At 38.8% G+C, this 25,250-nt stretch overlaps 1 protein-coding gene across 2 annotated transcripts in view; it reads left to right on the forward strand.

Annotated features, from left to right (window-relative positions):
* The window catches only part of LOC130215288 (clustered mitochondria protein homolog), a 50,535-nt gene that overhangs the window by 12,007 nt on the left and 13,278 nt on the right, over positions 1-25,250 (forward strand). For both annotated transcript variants that reach the window (XM_056447212.1, XM_056447213.1), the window contains exons 8-17: positions 881-1,028; positions 1,104-1,196; positions 7,453-7,847; positions 11,592-11,891; positions 13,728-13,987; positions 16,588-16,688; positions 16,778-16,930; positions 19,285-19,347; positions 19,461-19,705; positions 22,828-22,912. In XM_056447212.1, coding sequence (XP_056303187.1) covers positions 881-1,028; positions 1,104-1,196; positions 7,453-7,847; positions 11,592-11,891; positions 13,728-13,987; positions 16,588-16,688; positions 16,778-16,930; positions 19,285-19,347; positions 19,461-19,705; positions 22,828-22,912 — 1,843 coding nt within the window. The remainder of the gene's footprint in view (positions 1-880; positions 1,029-1,103; positions 1,197-7,452; positions 7,848-11,591; positions 11,892-13,727; positions 13,988-16,587; positions 16,689-16,777; positions 16,931-19,284; positions 19,348-19,460; positions 19,706-22,827; positions 22,913-25,250) is intronic.

Here is a 25,250-nt window from a genome sequence, read left to right on the forward strand (position 1 = left end):
AGGGCATCCGCTGCGTAAAACATACAGTATTCTGGATAAGTTTGCGGTTCATTCTGCTTTGGCGACCTCTGATTAGTAAAGGGACTAAGCCAAAAAGAAAATGAATGAATGAATAGACAATGCTTCTTGGTATAATAGTAACAATTGTAAGAATATAAATGTTTATATATAAAGGGTTTTAAAGCAAAAATATCCCTGTTTGGGTTCTTATATATACAAGACATTTGTAACATTAGGCGGGGTACAATGGGGCTTAGAGTCCAAACGCAGTTTATTAAAAGCTTAGTCTGGCAGGCAATGGTCAAACAGAAGCAGAGAGTAACATAGGGGTAATCCAAAAGCATAGTCAGCAAAGCAGGTGAATGGTCGAGACAGGCAGCAAAACAACATAAAACAATAAACAAAGCAAAGATCAAAAACCATAGAAGGACAAGGCAAGGAAAACACTAGAAATGTTACAGGGGAACAAGACTCAGCACTGTATGGGTGAATGTGAGGTGTATTTATAGTCCTGGTAATCAGTCAAAATGAGTTTCCAGCTGTGCAATCAGAGAAAAAAACTAAACTAGTGTGTGTGAGGTGCATGATGGCATTTGTAGTTCTCCAGCGATGTACAACTGCTAGATCGCTGCTGATCATGACAACATTAAGTCCCATTTCAGACCAACACCGCATTTTATTCTAAATAAATGTTATTTATTTGTTTATTTATTTAAATTTATTGAACAAATTATCCACTTATCCATTTATAAAACTGTAAATTGCTTTGTTTTGAAATAAATCAGCATTTTTGATTGAATCGATTGAATAAATTATTAGGATATTTTTTTCTTAAAAATATAATGTTGAATCTGCAGTAAGTTGTGTGTGCTGTCTTTAGACGGTCCACTCACCCCTTTGAAAGGATTGCGACCCCATTCCAGGTGTTCAGCTGGACCGCTCCAGCTCTGGATCATACACTGGACTGTGTCCGAGCGGAAGATGTCAGCTCCTTCCGCCTGGGTTATGAAGAACACCTGCCTGTTCAGGTAAACACATTGAACATGAGAACACCAGCCAGTTACACAAGCTGGATTTTACTAATTTCTCTGTGTTGAATAAAGGCCCGGGACTGGAACGAAGAACTTCAGACCACAAGGGAGCTTCCAAGAAAAAACGCTACTGACCGCCTGATAAGGGATCGAGCCATTTTCAAGGTATCTTTAACACTTGATGTGTTTAATTTACAAAAAAGTATTTCTACAAATAAATAAGTAATGTGTGTGGCACTTTGCATAAAGCATCTGTTAATGGCAATAAACGAAAAAATTCATCTCAAAATGTTTAAGCAAAGTTTGTTTGGGGTTTGTTTGAGAAGTTCAAAATGAGCTTTCCAACCCATCCCATGGCCGAACCAATGGGAACGGAGCAAGACCGGTGGTGCACACGGTGAATAGTATCACAGGCCCCTCTCCATTCTCATGGCTCTCCATTATGACATTAGTTTTAATATCCTAATAATTTATTCAATCGATGCTGATTTGTTTATAAACAAAGCAAATTACAGTTTTATAAATGGATAAGTGGATAATTTGTTCAATAAATTTAAATAAATAAACAAACAAATAAATAACATTTATTTACAATAAAATGCAGTGTTGCTCTGAAGTGGGACTTAATGTTGTCATGATCAGCTAATTCTATCAAACCTCTTCAGCTGCTTCAGAATGCAGCAGCACGAGTGGTCTTTGATGAACCCAAAAGAGCACATGTCACTCCGCTACTCACCCGTTTGCACTGGCTGCCAGTTGCTGCTCGCATCAAATTCAAAACTCTGATGTTTGCTTACAAAGCGACCTCTGGCTTTGCTCCTTCTTATCTGCTCTCACTTCTGCAGATTTATGTGCCCTCCAGAAACTTGCGTTCTGTGAATGAACGTCGCCTCGTGGTTCCATCCCTAAGAGGGAAGAAATCACTCTCCCGAACTCTCACATTCAATCTGCCCAGTTGGTGGAATGAACTCCCTAACTGCATCAGAACAGCAGAGTCACTTGCTGTCTTCAAGAAACGACTAAAAACTCAACTATTTAGTCTCCACTTTCCTTCCTAATCTTTAACTGCCTCTCTGGCTATACCACTAACTGTACTCTCAAAATAAAATAAAAAAACATTACTAATGCTTTGCTTCTTAGACTTTACACACCTGAAACTTGTCGATAGCACTTATTCACTGCTGCTCTTATAGTTGTGTAAATTGCTTCCTTGTCCTCATTTGTAAGACGCTTTGGATAAAAGCATCTGCTAAATGACTAAATGTAAATGTAAATGATTAGCAGCGATCTAGCAGTTGCAGATCGCTGGAGAACGTTACGGTTACTAAAGTAACCCTTCGTTCCCCGAGGGGGGGAACGTAAATGCTATGTGGAAACTTACACTATGGGGATTTCGTCAGAAACCAATCATCTGAAAGAGTATAAAAACGGGCCAATGAAATGCCAATGAGTTGGGGGCGTCAGCGTGCACAGCTGGCATCAATGACAATCAGTCATGCTATAAAGACGCAGCCAGTGCCATGCTTGAAATCCTTTTCTAGCTGAAGAGACTTTCACGCTCAACAGCTAAGGGACAATCGTTGTGGTGAAGGAACATAGCATTTCCGTTCCCCCCCTCGGGGAACGAAGGGTTACTTTAGTAATCGTAACGTTCCCCTTCGGATGGGGAACTCCAATGCTATGTGGAAACTTCCACTATGGGGAAATCTATGGAAAACGCCACAACGAAAGAACTTTACCGCATCCCTGGCGAAGGGTGTGCCACGCAGTACAGCGAGCGCACCTACAACGCCCCGAGACACATTATTCCAACGTGTCCCCTGGCCCTTACTTACCTTACTTACCTGTTCAGTAACAGTTATATTTTTCAGGGAGTCGCAAAAACCCAGTAAAATAAGTTTTAATACGACAGTACGTTGGGAAAGCGTTCAGTCCCGATAGGGAGGACGCTGCGGAGCTCACCTGCTACCCAGAGGGGAGACCTGGTGACAACCTATGGACTAGCCCAGAGATGGGAGTCCTTGCATAAGGATGGTTAGTGGGGAGGGAAGACACGAGCCCGCCTAGAAGGGGGGACTATACCGTGGCTGAGTGAACGTATGGGATCGCCAGCGGGGATCACGCATAGCAGGCACCTATACCCAGAACGCGGGCTGACCAGCGGGCATGCCAACAACGTAACGGGCCAACACCTGACTTCTCCGCTGAGTCAGGTGCTGGGGGCCTCGGAGGAACTCTGCAGGGTTCGCCAAAAAATGGGGAACTAAACTGACAAAGCTGAAAAAGCGCATGTATCTCCGGGTTAGGGAGATGCACATATCTCCACTTACAGAATGTAAACACTGCAAATGTATTGGGTGTCACCCAACCCGAAGCTCTACAAATGTCTGTCAGAGAGGCGCCGCGTGCTAACGCCCAGGAGGATGCGACGCTCCGAGTGGAGTGCGCTCTCACCCCCGGAGGACACGGCTCACCCTGGCTCAGAAAAGCGAGGGAGACGGCATCCACTATCCAGTGGGCCAACATCTGTTTAGATACGGCACTTCCCTTCTGCCGACCACCAAAACAGACAAAGAGCTGGTCAGAGGATCTAAAGCTCTGAGTGCGGTCCACATATATTTGAAAAGCGCGAACAGGACACAACAATGAAAGGGCTGGGTCTGCCTCCCCCGTGGGCAGCGCTTGCAGGCTCACTACCTGTTCCTTAAACGGCATGGTAAGAACCTTGGGCACATAGCCGGGTAGGCCGGCCCGAATTCTAGGCACGAGTCACTGACCGAAAATGCCTCCAGGTCCCCAACCCTCTTAATCGATGCCAACGCGACCAGCAGAGCTGTCTTCAAGGACAGAAAACTCAAGGATACTGAGTCAAGTGGTTTGAAGGGATCCCTTCGTAGGCTCGTAGCACTACCGCGAGATACCAAGAGGGCATGAGAGGGGGCGGGGTGGAAACATCCGCCTCGCACCTCTGAGGAACCGGATGATGAGGTTATGCCCCCCACGGTGCCGCCATGCACGCATCATGATGAGCGGAGATGGTGGCCACGTAAACCCTCAGTGTGGAGGGCGACAGCCTTCGCTCCAACCTGTCCTGAAGGAAAGAAAGCACAACACTGATCTGGCAAGATCGGGGGACTTCTCTGCGAGAAGCGCACCACTCAGTGAATAGACTCCACTCCAGGGCGGAGGCATGCCTCGTAGAGGGTGCACTAGCCTGAGTGATGGTATTAACCACCGCCAACGGTAGGTTACCTAAGTCTTCCTCGTCGCGTCTTATGGACCACACGTGGAGGTTCCACAGAACTAAGCGAGGGTGCCAGATGGTGCCCTGTCCCTGAGAGAGTAGGTCCTCTCTCAAAGGGACCCGCCGGGGGGGGGGGCGTCGCGAGGAGGGAGAGTTCATAAATCCAGGTCCGGTTGGGCCAGGGGGCGCAACTAGCAAGACCTGCTCCTCGTCCTCCCTGACCTTGCACAGAAACTGCGCGAGTAGGCTCACTGGGGGAAACGCATACTTACGCATGCCCCGAGACTCGGGGTGGAGTCGCCATTCTCCCGGGGAAGGAACTGCTGTGAGAGCCCGTTGGCCGCACGGTTGAGCCCATCCGGGGTGTGAATAGGAAGCAGCGACTTCAGCCGCGTATGACTCCAGAGGAGCAGACGGCGAGCGAGCTGAGACATGCGGCGGGAGCGTATACCCCCCATACGGATGGCATACGCTACCACAGTCGTGCTGTCCGTCCTGACCAGCACATGTTGCCCCCTCAGCACCGGTAAAAAGTGGCGCAGAGCAAGAAACACTGCCAACAGCTCTAGGGGTCCTTCCAGGGGTTGAGGGTGCGGTGACACAGCGCAGTGACAGTCACTCGGTGTGTGCCCGCGTGCCATGCCCGTCTAGGGACCCGATCGTGAAGCCATTGCTTCCCAGGAGCCTCTGAAAAGATTTCAGGGGGACCACCTTTTATCTGTTGAACTCTATCAGACAGTTCAGCATTAGCTCGCGCGTCCTCGTGAGAGGCGCACCTTCATGGTGATCGAGTCCAGCTCCAACCCAAGAAAGGAGATGCTCTGCACGGGGGCGAGCTTGCTCTTTTCTTGGTTGACATGAAACCCCAATGGACGGAGGTGCCGGAGCACCTTGTCACTGTGCATAATCAATTGCTCCCGAGAGTGGGCTTAAATCAGCCAGTCATCGAGATAATTAAGCATGCGGATGCCCACGAGCCGAAGGGGTGTGGGGGCACCCTCCGTGAGCTTGGTGAAAACCCGCGGAGACAGAGAAGCCCTCAAGACTGCGTGAGTTTACTGTGCACTTCCGGGAAGAAGGGGACAGGAGGCTTTGAAGGTCTTGCCTCCTTATATCCTTCGCAAAACACCAAACTAGTCGGTCCGGCCGCGGGGCTGGGGGATAAACCATCACCAGACCCATGGCCGAAGCAGCCCGAGAAAGCACGGCCATCATGTCTGCTTTTTAGATGCCACCTTTTAGTCTCCACCCTGAAGGGACGCACGGTTGGAGTGACATCTTGAAAAAGACGCGCTGCACGACCGTGTTGCTCTTTTAGGAAAGCTTTTTTCCTATATACAAACCGCTCTTGGAGGACCGGACCCAAAGGACGCCAGGGCAAGGGAGAAAAACCCAGCTCGACCATCTGCCACTGCGTATATGTGCTCTGGACCGGGAGAAGCTGCTTCTCGATCTCTCTCTGTAGACACAGGTTGGAGATACCGTCAAAGACTTTCTCAGAAGCTTCGTGAAAGGCTCTGAAAGCGAAAGGATGTCGAGCATGGCACTGGCTGCGTCTTTATAGCATGACTGATTGTCATTGATGCCAGCTGTGAACGCTGACGCCGCCAACTCATTGGCATTTCATTGGCCCGTTTTTATACTCTTTCAGATGATTGGTTTCTGACGAAATCCCCATAGTGGAAGTTTCCACATAGCATTGGAGTTCCCCATCCGAAGAGGAACTGCAAATCCCATCATGCACCTCAAGCCTAGTTTACACTACAGGATTTTAAACATTGGCAGGTCGCTGTGCTGTTCACACTACATGACTTGAATTTGTGTCTTTTAATCGCTGTGATGTTCACACAAGAGGGGGGTGACACACTACAAGATCTGACAACAACTTGTTCACCAACAGCTCAGTCAAGCTACCAAACCACAGCCAATGAAATTTTGAGGGAGTCATCATCAGAAAAAGCTGAACACTATTGGCTGCTGGTGTGCTCACATCACTGACAGCGTTTCAAGCTTTCAATGGAGCATTGTTAAAACATCGTAAATCAGCTGAGCAGATTAATTGCTCATCTGCAAGGTTCAAGTGGATAGATACACAGAGTTTTTAATTTTTGTAATTTAATAACTATTTGAAATAAAACTAACATATCTATAACACCCTGACGTTTCCTGAATATCTGTGTATTTCTTTCTAACATTGTTATTTTTTAAATTACGAAACAGTAAAGAACTGAGCATTTCTACCTTTAATTACCATATTAGTCTGCTACTTTTCGCTGTGACTTTAAATATGCGTGCATTTATTTACCTAGCTACTTCCTGCTAACATAAACATAACTTTCTGATAGCAAAAACATAAAACTACTTCAGGTATATCTTTCAAAACAGCCTTTTCTTTGCCGTGAAATATTTATAAAAAACCATAAAAATATAAAAAATATAAAAAACCATTGCCTGCCAGACTAAGCTTTTAATAAACTGCGTTTGGACTCTAAGCCCCATTGTACCCCGCCTAATGTTACAAATGTCTTGTATATATAAGAACCCAAACAGGGATATTTTTGCTTTAAAACCCTTTATATATAAACATTTATATTCTTACAATTGTTACAACTATTATATATAAATAAACATAAATGTCCAATCCCTCAATCAATTAACGAATGAATCAATCACACTGCAAAAAATGCTCAGGTTTTGTCTTGTTTCTAGTCCAAATATCTACAAATTCTTAAACCAAGAAGCGTTGTCTATTCATTCATTCATTTTCTTTTTGGCCTAGTCCCTTTATTAATCAGAGATTGCCATAGCGGAATGATCCGCAAACTTATCCAGAATACTGTATGTTTTACGCATTTCCTGCCTGACTAAGCTATTAATAAATAGTTTTTTTTTTTTAAAATTTGATATTATTTATATTATTTATATATAAACATTTATATTATTACAATTGTTAAAAATATTAGATATAAATAATATTCACATCATTAAAACATAGTAATGATATGATTACAGACAGTAAATATTCCACAGACAAGCTCAAAAGAAAAAAAGAAAAAAAAACCTGAAACCTAACTTTGAGTTGTGAAAAGCCTAAACTGTAACATCAAGACCATTTAGTTTAAATGAGAAACTTGTATCTAAAAACTGGTAACAATCCCCTTTCACCACCTTCCTCAGGTTAACAGTGATTTTGTAAGCGCTGCCACTCGAGGAGCGATGGCAGTGGTGGATGGAAACGTGATGCCCATCAACCCCAGTGAAGAACCGCGACAACAGATGTTCGTCTGGAACAACATTTTCTTCAGTCTGGGCTTCGATGTGCGGGACCAGTACAGAGAGTTAGGAGGAGACGCTGCGGCCCACGCAGCTCCTGTCCTTGACCTGAATGGCGTGAAGGCGTATTGGGCAGTGGATCAGGACGATCTCTATCTTATCGGCACTGCAGTGATTGATTACCGAGGGTATCGCGTTACTGCCCAAACTATCATGCCAGGAATCCTGGAGTGTGACCAAGAACAGAGTGTCGTCTATGGTTCCATTGACTTCGGCAAGACCGTGGTGTCTGATGACAGGTAAAAGCCCGTTTAGACTACACAATTTTATTTTAGTTTATGACAGTCACTTTGTAAAATTATGGGATTTTGTCTAGCTATAATCCTGAGATGTCATGGGTGCTATATCCTGTATGCCAGACAGACACGTTGCTTCTCAATTAATCCCTGCATGAAATCTACAATGCGATGAAAGTTTTCACTAGATATATGTGTGTTTTCTGCATGTAAACAGTACATAAGTAGGTTCATTCTGAAACATCAAGAGACACCTTTGTAGCTGTAGAAGTGGTTTCCCAGTAATGGCTTCAAACAAAGCATCCCTGCCCTCACAAACATTAAAAAACATTATAAAAGCTGTGTATAGAAATAATTCTGTGCTCCAATTGGTCAACGTCACTCATTTGACAAAACCATCAAGGATGATGGGGGAAAAATAAAACACGCTAGACTTTCTGTGATGTGTTAGGGACATGAGTTCAGTTGTCAAACACTTTGATATGCTACATGCGAAAAAATGATTGAATCTTTCATCCCAAAGCCCATTTGTCGTCTACAAATCCCCATGACAGAAAAAAATCATGTTGTCTGAATAGGGCACAAAACACACTCTTTAGACTGTCAGATATAACCTTAACTTAACTTAAAGAAATTCTTTTCAATACCTTATCCAATTTGGGCAGCACGGTGGCTCAGTGGTTAGCACTGTTGACCTCACACAAAGAAGGTTGCTGGTTCGAGTCCCAGCTGGCCCAGTTGTTGTGGTTTCTGTGTGAAGTTTGCATGTTCTCCCTGTGTAGGCGTGGGTTTCCTCCGGCTGCTCTGGTTTCCCCCACAGTCCAAAGTATTATTCAATTTTATTAAATTAGTGCTTACCAAACACAACACACAGGACTATAAATGCACATGACTTGATGAAACTGATAACACACAGGGGAGGAACACAGGTGAAACTCATGAACATAATGACATGGCGGGAAAACAGAACAAAGGAGCACATGGGGAAGGTCACATGACGAAAACACAGGGGACTGACATTGCCGACTAAGAGCACTATTGAGCTTCAGGCATCCTGAGTTTGAGTCCTGGCTCAAAGACAATTTCAGATTCAACTTCACTTCTGGCCTAAATACTGCCCTATGCTAATAAAAGCAAAAAATAACTTTAAAGGGCAGCCATGTTGAAAAATCTACTTTTCAAGCTGTTTGGACAGACATATCTGTATGTATAGTGTATAGACCGTCATATTGGGGTGATATAAACACACCCAGTCCTTTTTTCAATTTAACAACATAAAAACGGTGGTCCAATTGGAGCGCTTTTCAGATCGACCGCAACTTGACGTAGGAGTGAAATCCCCCATCCACCGAATTGATTAACAGCTGCGTATTAACATGTCTCCGTAGTAACGCATATAATAAAGAATAAAAGAATAAAAGATCTGTTCAGTTCGCTAGGATCATCAATCATCATCAAACGTGATCAAGAGTAAGTTTTACAATTAAAATGTTTCAAAACAGTGCACGTGTGTAATGAATTACAGCGATTTACTTCATATTTACCTCATCAGCACAGCCGCATGTCAGAACAATTATAAAAGAAGACGCTTCAATCCAGGTTTGTGGATGATAAATCAGACTTATTCTGTACATTAACATAACAGATATCCATACAGCAGTGGAGATTAAGCTGTATCCTGTCATATTTGCTTGAAAAATCAGTGCAAAACTAAACACCCACTGTCTGTGTGTGTGTGTCCGCAGTGTGTGTGTGTGTGTATCTGTGTGTGTGCGTGAACTTTGTAACAACATTGTGTGTGACTCATTGTTGCAACACAACAAATGCATCAAATACTCATTGGTAAAGTTCTTACTGTAGTATTTCTCACAAACATAACGTGAGATCTTCTTCCTTCATGTCTGTCTGTGTCTGAAGCAGCCGAGGAAGGAGATTAAGGTGCTGACAGGCACGTGGAAACGGTGGGCGTGAAGGACTAGCCTTAAAGGCGCAGTACACAAAAACTGCTACCTGATGGTCAGAGCTATAAAATAGAAACTTGTGAAAGGTATAATGAAAAATCTGATGGGTGTTTGAGCTGAAACTTTACAGACACATTCTGGAGACACAAAATATTTATCTTAAATCTGGAAAAAAGGGTAACCTAGGTGTCCTTTAACAAAAAAAAATATTTATTTATTTGTAGTATTGTTTGTAAACTCTATCTAATGACATTGTCCCTGTACCTTGGTAAGAAGAGTTTTATGTAAGTAAAATTAATTTCTTTAGCACCTTTCAAAACAAGAGTAACAAAGTACTTTACAACAAACTTGTATCATGAGGACTAAAAGACAAAGCACATTTGACATGTAAAAGTAATAAACAGTAATTAAACATGCAACATAAAAACAATTTAGACATTGGCAAGGTTGAACCGGTGAGTTTTCAGCTGATTTTGGAAATCAAGTGTTAATTTCAGAAGAAGAGCATACCACAATTTGGGAGCAACTACCTCAAAAGCACAGCCTCCTTTTGTCTTTAATCTAAAACGAGGAACAATTCACAGTAACTGTTTTGAGGATCTCAGATTCCTACTAGAGTTATAAGATTTCAGCATCTCTTTGATGTATTTGGGGGCTTGGACATGCAATGCCCTAAAAACCATTACAAGACTGATGACTGTTTAAATAAATGTATGAAATATTACCAAAGGAAATGTACAATGCTTTCATCCATTCATTTTCCTTCAGCTTAGTCGCTTATTTATCAGAAGTCACCACATCGGAATGAACCGGCAACTATTCCGCCATATGTTTTATGCAGTAATTGCCCTTCCAGCTGCAACCCAGTACTGAAAAATACCCATACACTTTCACATTCACACATGCATTCATACAGTGTAGCCAATTATTGTTCACCCAATTCACCTATAGCGCATGTCTTTGGACTGTGGGGGAAACTGGAGCACCTGAAGGAAACTCACATCAACACGGGTAGAACATGCAAACTCCGCACAGATATAACAACTGACCAGCCGGGTTTGAACCAGCGACCTTCTTGCTGTGAGGTGACAAATGTCCAAAACAATTATAAAATTACACCGTGATATACATACAATGATGCATTACACTCAAAAAAGGATTTTTGCTGCTTGTTCAAACAACTTATTTAAAACGAGCTGACACATCACAATTCTTGAGATTTTTTGGGGACAACTTATTTGTTTTATGACCAATTCACTTAAATTTGTAAAAACAATTAAGTAAACTTAATCTGTTGGTGTTGGGACAACATGACAACATTTTTTACAGTGTACTTAAAGGGTACATATGAAGAGTTCAGATGCAAAAACCTCTAAGTGCCATCTGGGATATTCTTCTACAATGAGCATTTTTCTCAACCTCTTACGTTTATGTTTAGTTATTTCATATTAAAAGCGATAAAAATAACCTATTCTTTGCCATAAAAGTGAAATTACTGAATCAAGCTATAGGAGCCTGATAAAAATGCTAATATTAGATGAAAATTTCCAATGGCTAATAGAGGTTTTTGCATCGGATCTCTTCATATATACATATACACATTTTTTACAGGAAATATGATACTTTTCTGACCTGTAACATCTTGTGATCAATGGCAATGACAGCAAATTATTAAAATAATTAAAAACATAACCTTTTTAAAGATATGAAGACAATAATGACTCTGTACAGTAAATGCTCCTGGAATCATATCATGTATATTTCCTATATTTTGATCTGTGTGCAGGTACCTGGAGCTGCTTGATAAACCCAGTAAAAAGCTGAGGGTGCAGCGTCACCGAGTGCTAAACAAAGACGACACTACAGTAGAGTTATGCTCCTCCGTGGAGTACAAGGGCATTGTGGGTAATGACGGTCGGCACTACATCCTGGATCTACTTTTCACTTTCCCACCTGACCTCAACTTCTTGCATGTTGAAGGACAGCATTTAAATCCTGTGTGTCAGCAACTGGGCTTCCCAAAGCTTCATCCTCATCGGCTGGTTTGTCTGAGACAGGAACTCATTGATGCCTTTGTGGAGCAAAGGTAAATATATTCACCTGTGCTGTGATTAATATACAGATGAATCACACAAAATCAAATGAATCACAAAAAAAATGTCACATTGAACTACAAAGTCAAAACAGAAAACTAGAAATATATTAGTCTTGTCTGTATATAAGCAGTTGAAGTCAGAATTATTAGCCCTCCTGTTAAATTAAAATTAATGTGTTTTTGGCGTCTATAAGTATATATGGGTCAATGACAAGATGTCCCATTTTTGTTTTTGCTTAAAATGTAATTTACAAAATTAATCGTATATGCGCACAAAACAAATTAAATATAAGTGAAGTGTCTGCCTTTATTGCTTTAAGTAATTATGAACATTATTGAAATAAAAACATTGTCGGGCGACACACTGGCGCAGTGGGTAGTGCTGTCACCTCACAGCAAGAAGGTCACTGATTTGAGCCTCGGCTGGGTCAGTTGGCATTTCTGTGTGGAGTTTGCATGTTCTCCCTGTGTTTGCGTGGGTTTCCGCCGGGTGCTTCGGTTTCCCTCACAAGTCCAAAGACACGCAGTGAATTGGATAAGCTAAAAAAATTGTAGTGTAGAAGTGTGTAAGTTTAAAAACAAATGCTAGATAAATTGGTGGTTCATTCCGCTGTGTCAACCCCAGATTAATAAAGGGACTAAGCTGAAAAAAAAAGAATGAATAAATGAAAAACATTGTCAACATATGCATAATGATTTATCATTCAAAATAAAAGCATGTAAATAATATTTAACATGATTTTTTTGTTTTGAAAAATGTGACTTCTGGACAGAATTTATTTGATCAAACATACAATAAAAATGTTAAATTTAGATTAACTGTTTTCTATAGAAAAATATTTGTAAACATATTTTTCTCTGATGCAAAGATACATATTTTGTATCATTACTCCAGTCTTCTGTCACATGATCACTCTAATAACTTCTATGTCAGAAATCACTCTAGTCAAGGTACAATCATTAATAAAGTTTTTTATTTTCAGTTTTGAAAACCTTCTTTTTTCAGCTCTATATTTACATGAACAAAATTTTTTTTTTTCATGATACTTTGATGATGAGTTTGCATGTTCTCCCTGCGTTTGCGTGGGTTTCCTCCAGGTGCTCTAGTTTCCCCCACAGTCCAAAGACATGCGGTACAGGTGAATTGGGTAGGCTAAATTGTCCGTTGTGTATGAGTGTGTGAATGAGTGTGTATGGATGTTTCCCAAAGATGGGTTTCAGCTGGAAGGGCATCCACTGCGTAAAACATGTGCTGTAAAAGTTGGCAGTTCATTCCACTGTGGTGACTCCGGATTAAAAAAGGGACTAAGTCAAAAGAAAATGAATGAATGAATGAATGATAACTGTCACTTCAGGTCAGTTTAAAACATCCTTGATGAATAGTATTTTTAAAATAAAATAAAAACAACATACATTTTTAATGGTGCTATGTATCACGGTTTGCACAAACATATGAAGCAACACAACTGTTTCTGACACTGATAATCATAAATGTTTCTTTATTTTCAAATCATTATATTTGTATGAATTCTGAAGGATCATGTGACACCAGGGCCTGGAGGATTAATATCGTAAATTCAGCTTTGAACCACAAGAATAAATGACATTTTATTTATTAATTTAAAATAAATGATATTTAATTCATTCAATAAAAATAGATCTACATAGAAGCAGTTATTATAAATGTAAACAATCATAATGTTTTGGTTGCAATTTTGATCAAATAAATGAAATGCTTGCCTTGGTCTAGTAAAACTTTCTTTTATCTCAGCGATCTAATGATACGCAAAATACAGTGTAACCAAGGCTCTTGTTATGTGACACCAGATACCAGATGTTTATGAGGACCATCTCACAAAGTTCTGATCATCACAGAGGAATCTCCAAATCTGATGACGCATCGGTGAAAAAGATCGACCTATCCACTGCACCACAGCTTCCCTTAAATACTGTCAGCATCCCAGAGCAGAATCAAGAGCAGCCACACCAAAACAGCAACATCCAGCAGGGCTCTTCAATAAAGCAAATCTTCTCATCCCTCAGGAATTCTTTTGATGTCCAATTCAACCCCAACGTCTTCTGTTCAGGTGTGTTGTTAAGAGATTTCTCAATTCTTATAAATATGTCCATGGCTAAATGTGACCATGGACAACAAAACCAGTAATATATTGCACATGTATATTTTTGCTAATAGCCATACATTGTGTGTGTAAAGAATTATGTATTTCACATTTATGCCAAAATTTATTAGAATATTTAGTAAAGATCATGTTACCTGATGAAATTTGTACATTTTCTACTGTAAATCTGTCAAAACTCGTTTTTTAAATTTGTAATTTGCATTGTTGAGCACTTAATTCAGACAATTTAAAGTCCATTTTCTCAATATTTCAAGATTTCAGATTTCCCAAATAGTTGTATCTCAGGCTAGATCTCTAAACAATTATGTATAATGATGTGTAAACACTTCGACTGGTTTTGTGATCCAGGGTCACAAATAGAAGCATTACTTATATATTTACTGATATTACTAATATCCTCTCCAGTTCTGTCAGGTTCGACGGTAGATGTTGGTGGACAGCAATTTTAGGTCCCTCCAGAGATGCTCAATTGGGTTTAAGTCAGGGCTCTGGCTGAGCCATTCAAGAAAAGTCACAGAGTTGTTGGGAAGCCACTCCTTCATTATTTTTGCTGTGTGCTTAGGGTCATTGTCTTGTTGGAAGGTAAACCTTCTGCCCAGTCTGTGATCCTGTGCACTCTGGAGAAGGTTTTTGTCCAGGATATCCCTGGACTTGGCTGCATTCATCTTTCCCTTGATTGCAACCAGTATTCCTGTCCCTGCAGCTGAAAAACACCTCCCCACAGCATGATGCTGCCACCACCATGTTTCACTGTTGGGACTGTATTGGACAGGTGATGAGCAGTGCCTGGTTTTTTTAGCAAACTCCATGCGGGCATACATGTGCCACTCTGCTATAAAGCCCCGATTGTTGAAAAGCTGCAGTGAACCTTGACTTTCTGCTACTTTCTCCCATCACCCAAATGCATCTCTGGAGCTCAGCCACGGTGACCTTTGGGTTTTACTTTATCTCTCTCACCAAGGCTCTTCTCCCCCGATAGCTCAGTTTGGCCGGACAGCCAGCTCTAGGAAGGGTTCTGGTCATCCCAAATCTCTTCCATTTACGGATTGTGGAGGCCACTGTGCTCTTAGAAACTGAAGTGCAGCAGAATTTTTTTGCAACCTTGGCCAGATCTGTGCCTTGCCACAATTCTGTCTCTGAGCTCTTCAGGCAGTTCCTTTGACCTCATGATTCTCATTTGCTCTGACATGAAAGTTGTGTGGCTTTCCTAATCAAGTCCAATCTGTATAATCAAACACAACTGGACCCAATGAAGGTGGAGAACATAGGCTGTCTCTCAATATGCGTTCTTCAGTGATCTTGCGTCCTCGTGTTCTCGTGTAACGTCATCATCAACTACCAAAGTTCAGTTCCAAAACTCAAGACCGCAAGAACGGAGAACGCGTGAAACTTCCCGGATGTGTTCTTGATATACAGGATGCACCGATGCAGACTTGAGCACTGAACTTGCTCCAGAAGTCCCAGAAGTCATTGCGACTGGAGGTGGGAAGCGCATCATTTTATATAGATTTATTATTAAAGTTCCAAAATATAACTTACTTGTCTCAGGAGTTTCCCTAAATAAGTCGGTGAAAGTAAACCTAACCATGAAACTCTTAATAAAGGCACAAACACATTAAGGGTGTTTATTTGCTGAAATTTTTATTAAAATCAGTTTTATTTGTTTTGTGCAACGTATGTTTGTAAGGTCTTTATGCATAGTATATATTGTGAAAAGGGGAAAACAATAAATCATTGTATTAATGCTGTAGTGTTTAATTAATTTCCTGTTAAAAACGCGTTAAGTCATGTGACCATCAGGAAGAACTAGTGAAGAAAGCAGCATGTCATTTCTCACAGGATGCGTTCTCTGTTTTTGCAGTCTCTCGAGTTCGTTCTTCCAAGATAACTTGGCAATACTGGTCTCCACAAGAGCGCAAGTCCGTTCTCTGCGTTCTTGGAATTGAGAAACAGCTAGAATTTCAAGAATGATTAGAAGAAATGGACAGCACCTGAGTCAAATATATGAGTGTCACAGCAAAGGGTCTGAATGCTTGGGACATGTGATATTTCAGTTTTTCTTTTCATTAAATCTGAAAAAACATCAACAATTCTGTGTTTTTCTGTCAGTATGGGGTGCTGTGTGTACATTTAATGAGGATAACAATGAACTTAAATGACTTTAGAAAATGACTGCAATGTAACAGAGGGGAAAATTTTAAGGGGGTCTGAATAGTTTCCGTACCCCATTGTACATACACAACCATCTTCAGGTTTATTAATATCTATATTCTGAAGATTTTTATAGAGAGACATACCTGATTATGTACTATTTATTCTGAAGATTTTTTTTGGCTGTATTTTTTGGTCAAAATAGATTTCCAAAATCCCCTTTGTAAAAACCTTTCATTTTAAAATGTCAGATAAATCAAACAGGAATTTTGAATCTGACTTTTGTGTAAAATGTATGCAAATTCATAAAAACTGCCTGATTTTCATATTTAACAATTTTTTGATTGTGGTCAATGCTTTTTACCCCATTCACCAGCAGTGTCTTGCCTTAACAGGTGTACGTTTCCCTAAAGAAAGTACTGAAGAAATCCAGAAACAGAAACAGCAGATAAATGATGCAGCGAGTTTCCTCATTTCCAATCAGATCCCTGCATTTGTAAGTCTGAGGATTTCAGAGATGTGACAGATGATAATCTCCTGATGTCTGTTGTGCAGAATTATATCTTTGACTGTGTGTGTTTGTAGATGAAAAGTTGTCTTGAGCACACATCGATGCCTACAGATGGTGTGACGTTGACAGAGGCTCTGCATCAGCATGGCATCAACATCCGATACCTGGGCACCGTGCTGGAGTACCTTGAGGAGATCCCACTGAAAGAAAGACTTGATCATGTATACGTGAGTGTGTGCTTTACTCAAGCCTCAAATCACACTGTAAAACCTCATAAGTTAAAATTACTCAAAACATTTGAGTAAGCAAACTCATTTATTCACAAAAGTTAGTGGAACTTATTTTTGTTTTGTACTGTAAGTTTATGCAGCTGAATTGTTGCCTTATATCTAGGTCCACATGGATTCTGCGCACACAGAAATCCACAGACTTCCACAGATTTTTAGCCAATCATTGAGTCTATTTATTTACTTGTGTAAATCTTTGTACATTTTTATTTATTCAGTTTTTAAATTAATTACAGTAATATTATTGACTAATATGAAAATATGATTTATTTACAATATAGTTTGTAAAGTAATGTTTTCTGTCTTTTAGTAGACACATTTTATGAGACACCAAATAGGTGGATCTAATTGGATTTGCTTTGTAAACATTAAAAGTTAAAAACTATTGTCTGAAGGGAAAGGTGCGTTCACATTTTACCAGATCTGGTACTACATATTTGGTGATGTGCCGTATCGACGTTGATGCGTTCAGGCAAAAGATCCAACATGATTCATTTATTCGACCCTGAGTCGACCATTTCGTTAAAGCATCAATAATTTTAAGCATGGTGCACTTTCAGATTTAAACCTCAGCTGGATGTTTCCATTTGTGTTACACACTGCATGGATGGTAATTTTCTAAAATCCCATAATTGGAGCTCTTTAAAGTTTTTTTTTTAAATGTTGTAAAAAGTCTCTTAGGGCTCTCAAGCTGCATCCAGTCGAAATGAAATTGCTGTAATTGAAGCTCAGTTCTATCACCCAAATTTTAGGCTCAAATCTCAATTCTATTTTTGTACCCCTTCCCCTTGGCCCTTAAAAACGAGTGTGAAGGGGAAGGGCTTCAAAATTTACCCCTAAGAATTGGGACAGCACTACAGCACCTGTACATGTCGTCATCATATGTCATTGCGATCTCTTGCTTCATATGAGATCAGCTGATCGCAACTGCTGTAGTTATTCCAGTTGTGTTATTTCTGGTATTTATCTTCAGGAAATCACTGAAGGCGTATATTATGTCATATATATATTATGTTACTGTATTTCCACAGTGGCCATATTCATGTAAACACACCAAAAACAACATTAACATTATAGCAGACACTGTAAACAGCTCATTCCCAGCCACTAGACTTTTCTGACAGGGTATTGGAGTGTCAGAATGTTGTGGGACTGCTGTACAAGTTATTATTATGGATTATAGATAGGGAAATTTAGTGGGTTTTATTTTACCAGTTCTTTTTAAAAAGCATAATGGTATGAATGTATCAAAACACATGCTTGTTTGTTGTAAAAATTCGTAATAATGACAAAAAAATACTAATTTGTGGACCTCCTTACTTCCGGGTGCAGCTATGCTGCCGTTGTGGCTGGTGTATTCTGGGAAATTTTTTTACCCCTTGGTTTCGAGTGTGATCCTGAAAAATCTCAGTTCAAAGTGCTATCTACTCCTTCCCCTTAGCCCTACGCCTTCAAGCTAAAGAGAATTGGGACACTCTTACTCCTTCACGTGAACGTGCAAAATGAGGGGTAAGGGGAGGGGCTAAAGGGTAGAATTGGGATTGGGCCTTAGTCAGCTCTATTTGGACTCAAATCCCCATAAGCCTTTTTGTCTGGGACTGATTGTGTTGGCAGGTGCATCCAATTTGTACTCGTGCATATAAGTCTTTGTTTCTGAACAGTTTAGCGTGAAGTCTTGTTGTGCGTCCCAAATCGCATACTTTTGCACTGTTCTACGCCATTTTGTTGTATAAATAGTGTAAGTAGTGCTTTCACACTGAAAACTCTAAAAATAACAAGTTTCCTCTTAGTAAAAAACATTAGTGTTTCATTTGGGTGCAAGTGCATAAGTACATAGTGTATAGTGTGCCATTTGGGACAAAGCTTATATTTGCCCAGCAGTCATTACTGAGCAGTTCTTCATAGTGTTTTTGTCTTACCTGTGTTTTGAGCCCTTTGATTGTTATATCGCCTATGATTGTTCTCTGCCTGCCCCAAACCTTTTCTGATTACTATTGTCTGTACCATTAATAAAGCATTGCAGATGGATCAACTGGCTTCCGACACATCACAACAGAAATAATATATTTTGTTTAGATTTTTTTGCCTAGCCCTAAACAAATTCAACAAATAGTTCAGTTAAAATAAAAAATATATACAGTTTGCAAAATTATAGTAGTAATTTTTTCCATATCATTAAAATATTTTCTTTTGTTTTTAAAGAATGTGTGCATGACAGCCTTGCCTACATTATACAATAATGGCGTGAGAAAAAAATAGATATATATTAATATATATTTCTGAACCTCTTTCAGAGAATTGCACTTTGTGAGCTGATCACCAGATGTGCAAAGCATCTGTTTAAGACATATCTTTTGGTGAGTGTCCAGAAATGTCTTATGATATTAATAATACTCTGTAGGATAATACTGTTTGTTAGGATTCTTTTGCCAAAACTTGTATCCTTAATCCTCTTTTTCTCTCTGTGCAGGCAGTGGAACCATCTGCTCTGTCCGCCTCCGTCAGCCATTTCCTAAACTGCTTCTTGAGCTCCTTCGCCGATGCCGGAGTCATTCAGCAGAGCGACAGGTTAGCTTCCAGACGTAGGAGTCGCAGGAGACGCAGTCGAATGTCTGAAGGTGGTGCGGTGACCATCTGGTCCACCCTCACTCCCAGCGACCTGTGGAGAGCCATCAGCACTGAGGCTCTGGAGTATTACCACTACAACCTGGGCTGGTGAGGGGCTGCACTCAACACTCAAATAAAGACCACGCTGGGATCTTATACAGGGCTTTTCACACTGTACTTAATCCTGGGTTACCAATATTTTAAACAGCACTTTTAACCCTGGACGTTTCACACATTTAAAGCACAAACTATTTAGCTGTGGTTATGATTTTGCAATTTTAAAGCCAGATTTATACTTCAAATAATTGCTGTATCACAATATACAGTTGAAGTCCAAATTATTAGCACTCATGTTAAATTTAAACTCTTTCTAAAGTATTTACCAAGTGTTGTTTAACACAGAGAGATTTTTCAACACATTTCTAAACATAATAGTTTCGGTGACTAATTTTTAAGATACTAGTATAGCTTAAAGTGCAATTTAAAGGGTTAACAAGGTAAATTAGGCAAGTCATTGGACAACAGTGGTTCGTTCTGTAGTTTAAAGTGGGAAAAGTTTTTTAAGGAGGCAAAAAATATTTTAGGGTGAATAATAGATGAATAAAGAGGCTAAGCCGATAGAAAATGAATGAATGAATGAATGAATGAATAAATGAATGAGTGAATGAATAAATAATAATATTTAAAAAAATTTTATTTTTTTTAAATGCTTAATTTCCTTTGAAACAAAATGAAATAAGACTTTCTCTGGAAGAAAATATATTGTTGGAAAATAATTGCACACCCTTCATCATACCTTGATGCAGACCTTGACATGCACCTCTCAAAAAATGTAACTACATGTCACAATGATGACATCTGTGATTGGTCGTCTTGGTACAGGTGGCGAATGTGACATTTTCTCACGTTTTCTCACGTGTCATGTTTTTTGAGAGTTGTGCCTTTTTGAGAAACTAGCGTATGAACTCAAAAATATAAATTGGCCTTAACACCACATCAAATTGGATTGTTAGCATTCGACAGCCAATAACATTTCTTTTTAAACGTTTTTCAGTGTATGATGGGGAAAGAAATGCAAATTTTGACAAAAAAAAAAATGTAATTCTTACCTTTATGGTCTGAAAAGTCTTAATAGCAATTTTCAGAAAAAACTTAATAGCAGTCGACAATATATTTGAGGCAACAACTATGTAAACTGGTCACATACTGAATATGTTCGATCTCTTATTGTACCAAAAGAGACAACAAAGTAGGGACAACAAAAACTATACTGTTTACAGAAACTAAGATCTTTTAATATAGATAAATCACTCATGTGCATGTTTTACAGTTCATACATTTAGTCACTGTTATCTTTTTCCTTGCTTTGTTGGTTCAATTCTCTAAGTGTGAAAAATAAGAGTTGTTTGGAGAAAATTGTGAACCTAGGAGGAAAAATAACAGGGAGAAAACAGATGACCATGGCTCAGTTATACCAAAGACAAGTTTTGACTAAAGCTCAGAGTATTCTGTCAGATGATTCCCATCCTATGCACCACAAGTTTTATCTTCTCCCTTCTGGTATTCGATACAAAACTCCTATTAGTAAAACAAATCAGTTTAAATTTTCATTCATCCCCTCAGCTGTAAAGTTTTTAAATTTTGGGTAGAATTTGTATTGTATAATGTGCTTTTGTGTATTATGTGTGACATGCTTGTATGCTGCAACCAAATTGCCTTTGGGAAATTAATGAAGACTGACTGACTGACTGACTGACTGACAAAATTATGCATATTTGGATGTTAATCCTAGGTTTGGGATTGTATTGTGTGAACAAAGATAACCTAGGTTTAAGTTTACATGGGGTTTAGAATGACTCAAGTAGTTAAGTTAAAGGGATAGTTCAATCAAAAATGAAAATTTACAGCAAGAAGGTCGCTGGTTCGAGTTCCAACTGGGTCAGTTGGCTTTTTTGTATGAGTTTGCATGTTTTCTAGATGTTGGTGTGGGTTATCTCCGAGTGCTCCGGTTTCCCCCACAGTCCAAAGACGTGCTTTAGGTGAATTGGGTAAACTAAATTGTCCATAGTGCATGTGTATATCCTGGTTCTCCAGGTTGGGGGTTGAGCGTTGGGGTAACAACCCACCTCATAAAAACTAGATGTTATGAAACACCAATATACTGTAGTGTGGCTAAATATCAACTTTGATATAAATGGCCCTTGGAGTAAATAAATAATATAGGTGGGTATAGATTAATTTTTAAAATCTAGATTAATCTAGATTAAAATGGTTCATTTGAATTCTGCCGAAGGCATTCAGAATATGTGTGCTACCCGAATAATAAGTATTAGAGAACGGGTTCTCAAGCCATGTGGCACATTAGACCAGGGCCTCATCTCTTGTTTCCAAAATGCATCACAAACTGCATAAGTAACTTTTCTACTATGATAATTGGTGATGAAAATAAATTGTTCAATAAGATGTACTTGTGTTAAACTAACTGTTTATTCAGTTAAACATGAATTTTGAACTGTAGGTGTAGCTCGAAACTGCGATTTTTGATGACCTTAATCCGAACTGCTAAAGTCAGAACTGCTTTTTTTTTCTTACCGTTTGATGTACGTTATTAAATTCCATAACACTCTCACCAGTCCTTACTCGTAATTTGCGTTTAATACCCCAGTTTGTCACGGGGGCATGAATGAAATGGTCATGAGTTAAAGTGAAACTGCCAAACGGCAGTTAAAGTCAGGCATCCTGCTGATTTGATTCAGAAGGGCACTTTTTTGTCAGACAGCTCACCGGTCAGGTATACATCCACGCTAAAATATCAAGGTAAAAGTCAGAATAGACCTTGCATAGAATAGACCTAGCTTCCAACCCAACTTTGAGAATAGGTTAACAGCAATATTTTTTTATTGCGCGATTACAGTCTCACGTTAACGCAGTACGTTAACGCCGATAACAGCCCACCACTAGTAAATAATGTTGGAATTCAGTAGCCATTGACTCGGATAGACATCAATAGTTGCCACTAACCATTGACACTATAGAAGTCAATTGTTAGTGTCAATTAATAGTAATAGTAATAGTCAATTATTTCTTCAAAACATCTTTAGTATTCAAAACATCTTTAGTATTCAACAAAAAATTTTAACTCAAACATGTTTGAAGGGGTGAGTGAATAATGGGAGACACAGTCTATTAAAGAATGTTTGAAAAGCTCTGATTTCATTTTTGTCTGGCAGTGTTAGTGTGGAGGAGGCTGTGGACAAATGCAGACTGCAGAGGATCACCCTGCTCAGAGAAACTGCCATCAAAACTGGCATTCAGGTATTTCAGACTGTGCGTAATGTAAATGCATACTTCAGACAGAAATTAAAAATTTGCAAGTATTTTCTCACCCTCAGACCATTGAAGATGTAGGTAGTTTTTAGTCTACAGTGGAACAATAAACAGGGTGTCTGTGGGGTCTTAAAAAGTTTTAAAATGTCTTAGATTCACTGAAAGATGGGGTTGTCATTTTAAACAGCTCTTAATTTCCTTTGTCCGTGTGCGCTACCCAATTGGTACAACCAAAACATGTTTTAACAAAAGTCAAATGTATTAACTCAGTTTACCAATATGGTTTAATTATATTTCTTACATCTTTTCAAAATAGCAGTTTTTTTAAATGTACTTCATGTATTTTATAACTGCCTGGTGATGACACTGACCGGGGCAGACTGTTAGGTGCAGGTTTAGTTTATTACATTTTTTTTTTAAATGTAAAAGAAAACATATGCTGAAATAAAATATATGTATATAACTAGAGTTTGCTTGTTTTGACACATTATTTAAAATATATGGCTAAGAAATAACAGAATTTGAATTCGAAAAAATAATTAGCATTTGCCCTGTATACAGTAAGTATGACAGGTCATTCATAATGGTTTACTTCAAAATGTGGTCCATGGAGACGGCACTTTGAGAGTTAAAAAATATACATAGGCAAATAAAAATGAGTACAAATGGCTCCTAACAATACATCAGGGTCTTATGAAGAAACTGAACATGATTTACAGCATAATAACCTTCTGGAGTTGATGGTTTACTGCAGAAAGAAAGTATGCATGTGTTGTTTTGTTAATCAAAATTGCCTTTATATGTTTTTTGACTGTTTATTTAATGAACACTGTAAAAATGCTGGGTTCCACACAATTCCTTATAGTTGTCCCAACACAAATCCATTCAGTTTACTTAAAGTGTTTTTACAAATTTAACTAGATTGAACATAAAGGAGTTGAGTTTCCACAAAAAAAAAACATAGGAATTATGTTGTTTTGACTCATTTTAAATAAGTAGTTTGAACAAGCAGCAAAAGTCTTTTTTTGAGTGAATCATTATATGTTTCATGTGTTACGACCTTTTTAAAGTCTAGGAGTTTTGTTTAAAAGGTGTAACAAAGATTACATTTGGTAAATAATATTGAATTAGAACTAATAAAAAAAAACATGGAGAACACACTTCAATCGTCAGCCCCAGAGTGAAGGAGATATATCCAGCTGCAGAACCGCAGAACCACACACGTTTTAGGCACACACAATCTAGCACACACAATTTAGGCAAACCATATGTGGTAACTTAACTCCTTAGTTAAATAGTTAAATATGGTATCCCATTTCAGTCATTATGATTGTATCGTAACGATCATTTTAACATTTTTGCAATTTCTGAACCCAAATTATGTAAATAAAAATAATTGGTTTTAAGACACCTATGACTTTATTTACGTGTCCACATACACAAAGAAAACCGTCAGACCGTCTAATTGTAGGATTAAGTGTAATAAACTAATCCTGATTCTTAATATTATCATACTTAGTTAAAATCACTTTGTTGTAAAATATAAAAAGCAAACAATAATGTGTCACATTAAAATGAATTACTATAGTTAATCATTTAAACAATATATAATATAAAATATATAGTTATAAACTGATTATCTTAACTGATTATCTGATTATAAACTAATATATTTTACTAAACTGTCACAGCTGTTAGTTATATATATATTTACTTATTATTATTATTTTTTGGATTATTTTTAATAGTTAATTTGTTTCTATTGCTAAATTTTGGTTTAAAAACAATATATTGCTTACTATAAATTAGGCCTACTACAGTATTTAATGTGGAAAATCATTTATTAAAAAGTTATTACAAAATTAGGCAAATACACACTATTAAATCGCTTGAGTAAAATATTAATATAGTGTTATACATTTATTACATGTAAAATGTATTATTGTCTATATTAACTTGCTATTATTTCCTTCATTATAAATGAATCCATTATATAAAATAAACCTGTCCAATTTAGATCTTTCAGCAAAGCCAGCAAATAAGTATCTGCGATATTTACTCAGATAATAATGACTGATCATCTGTGATGACTGATAGAAATCTCTTCAGTCTATTATATTGAATGGCGATCGGAAACAATGCTCCCCATTTGCCCGTCTCGATCGCAATATTTGTGAAATAAAGTAAAGTAAAAACTATTGTTTATTTTGTACAATATTTATTAACCACATATATCAAAATATATCGATGATGATGTCCAAGAAGACATTAATAACATTAACATCCGTCGTAACCATATATGGTTTGCCTTGATTGTGTGTGCCTA

The sequence above is a fragment of the Danio aesculapii genome, chromosome 21 (assembly GCF_903798145.1).
Source record: "Danio aesculapii chromosome 21, fDanAes4.1, whole genome shotgun sequence".
NCBI classification, from domain to species: domain Eukaryota; kingdom Metazoa; phylum Chordata; class Actinopteri; order Cypriniformes; family Danionidae; genus Danio; species Danio aesculapii.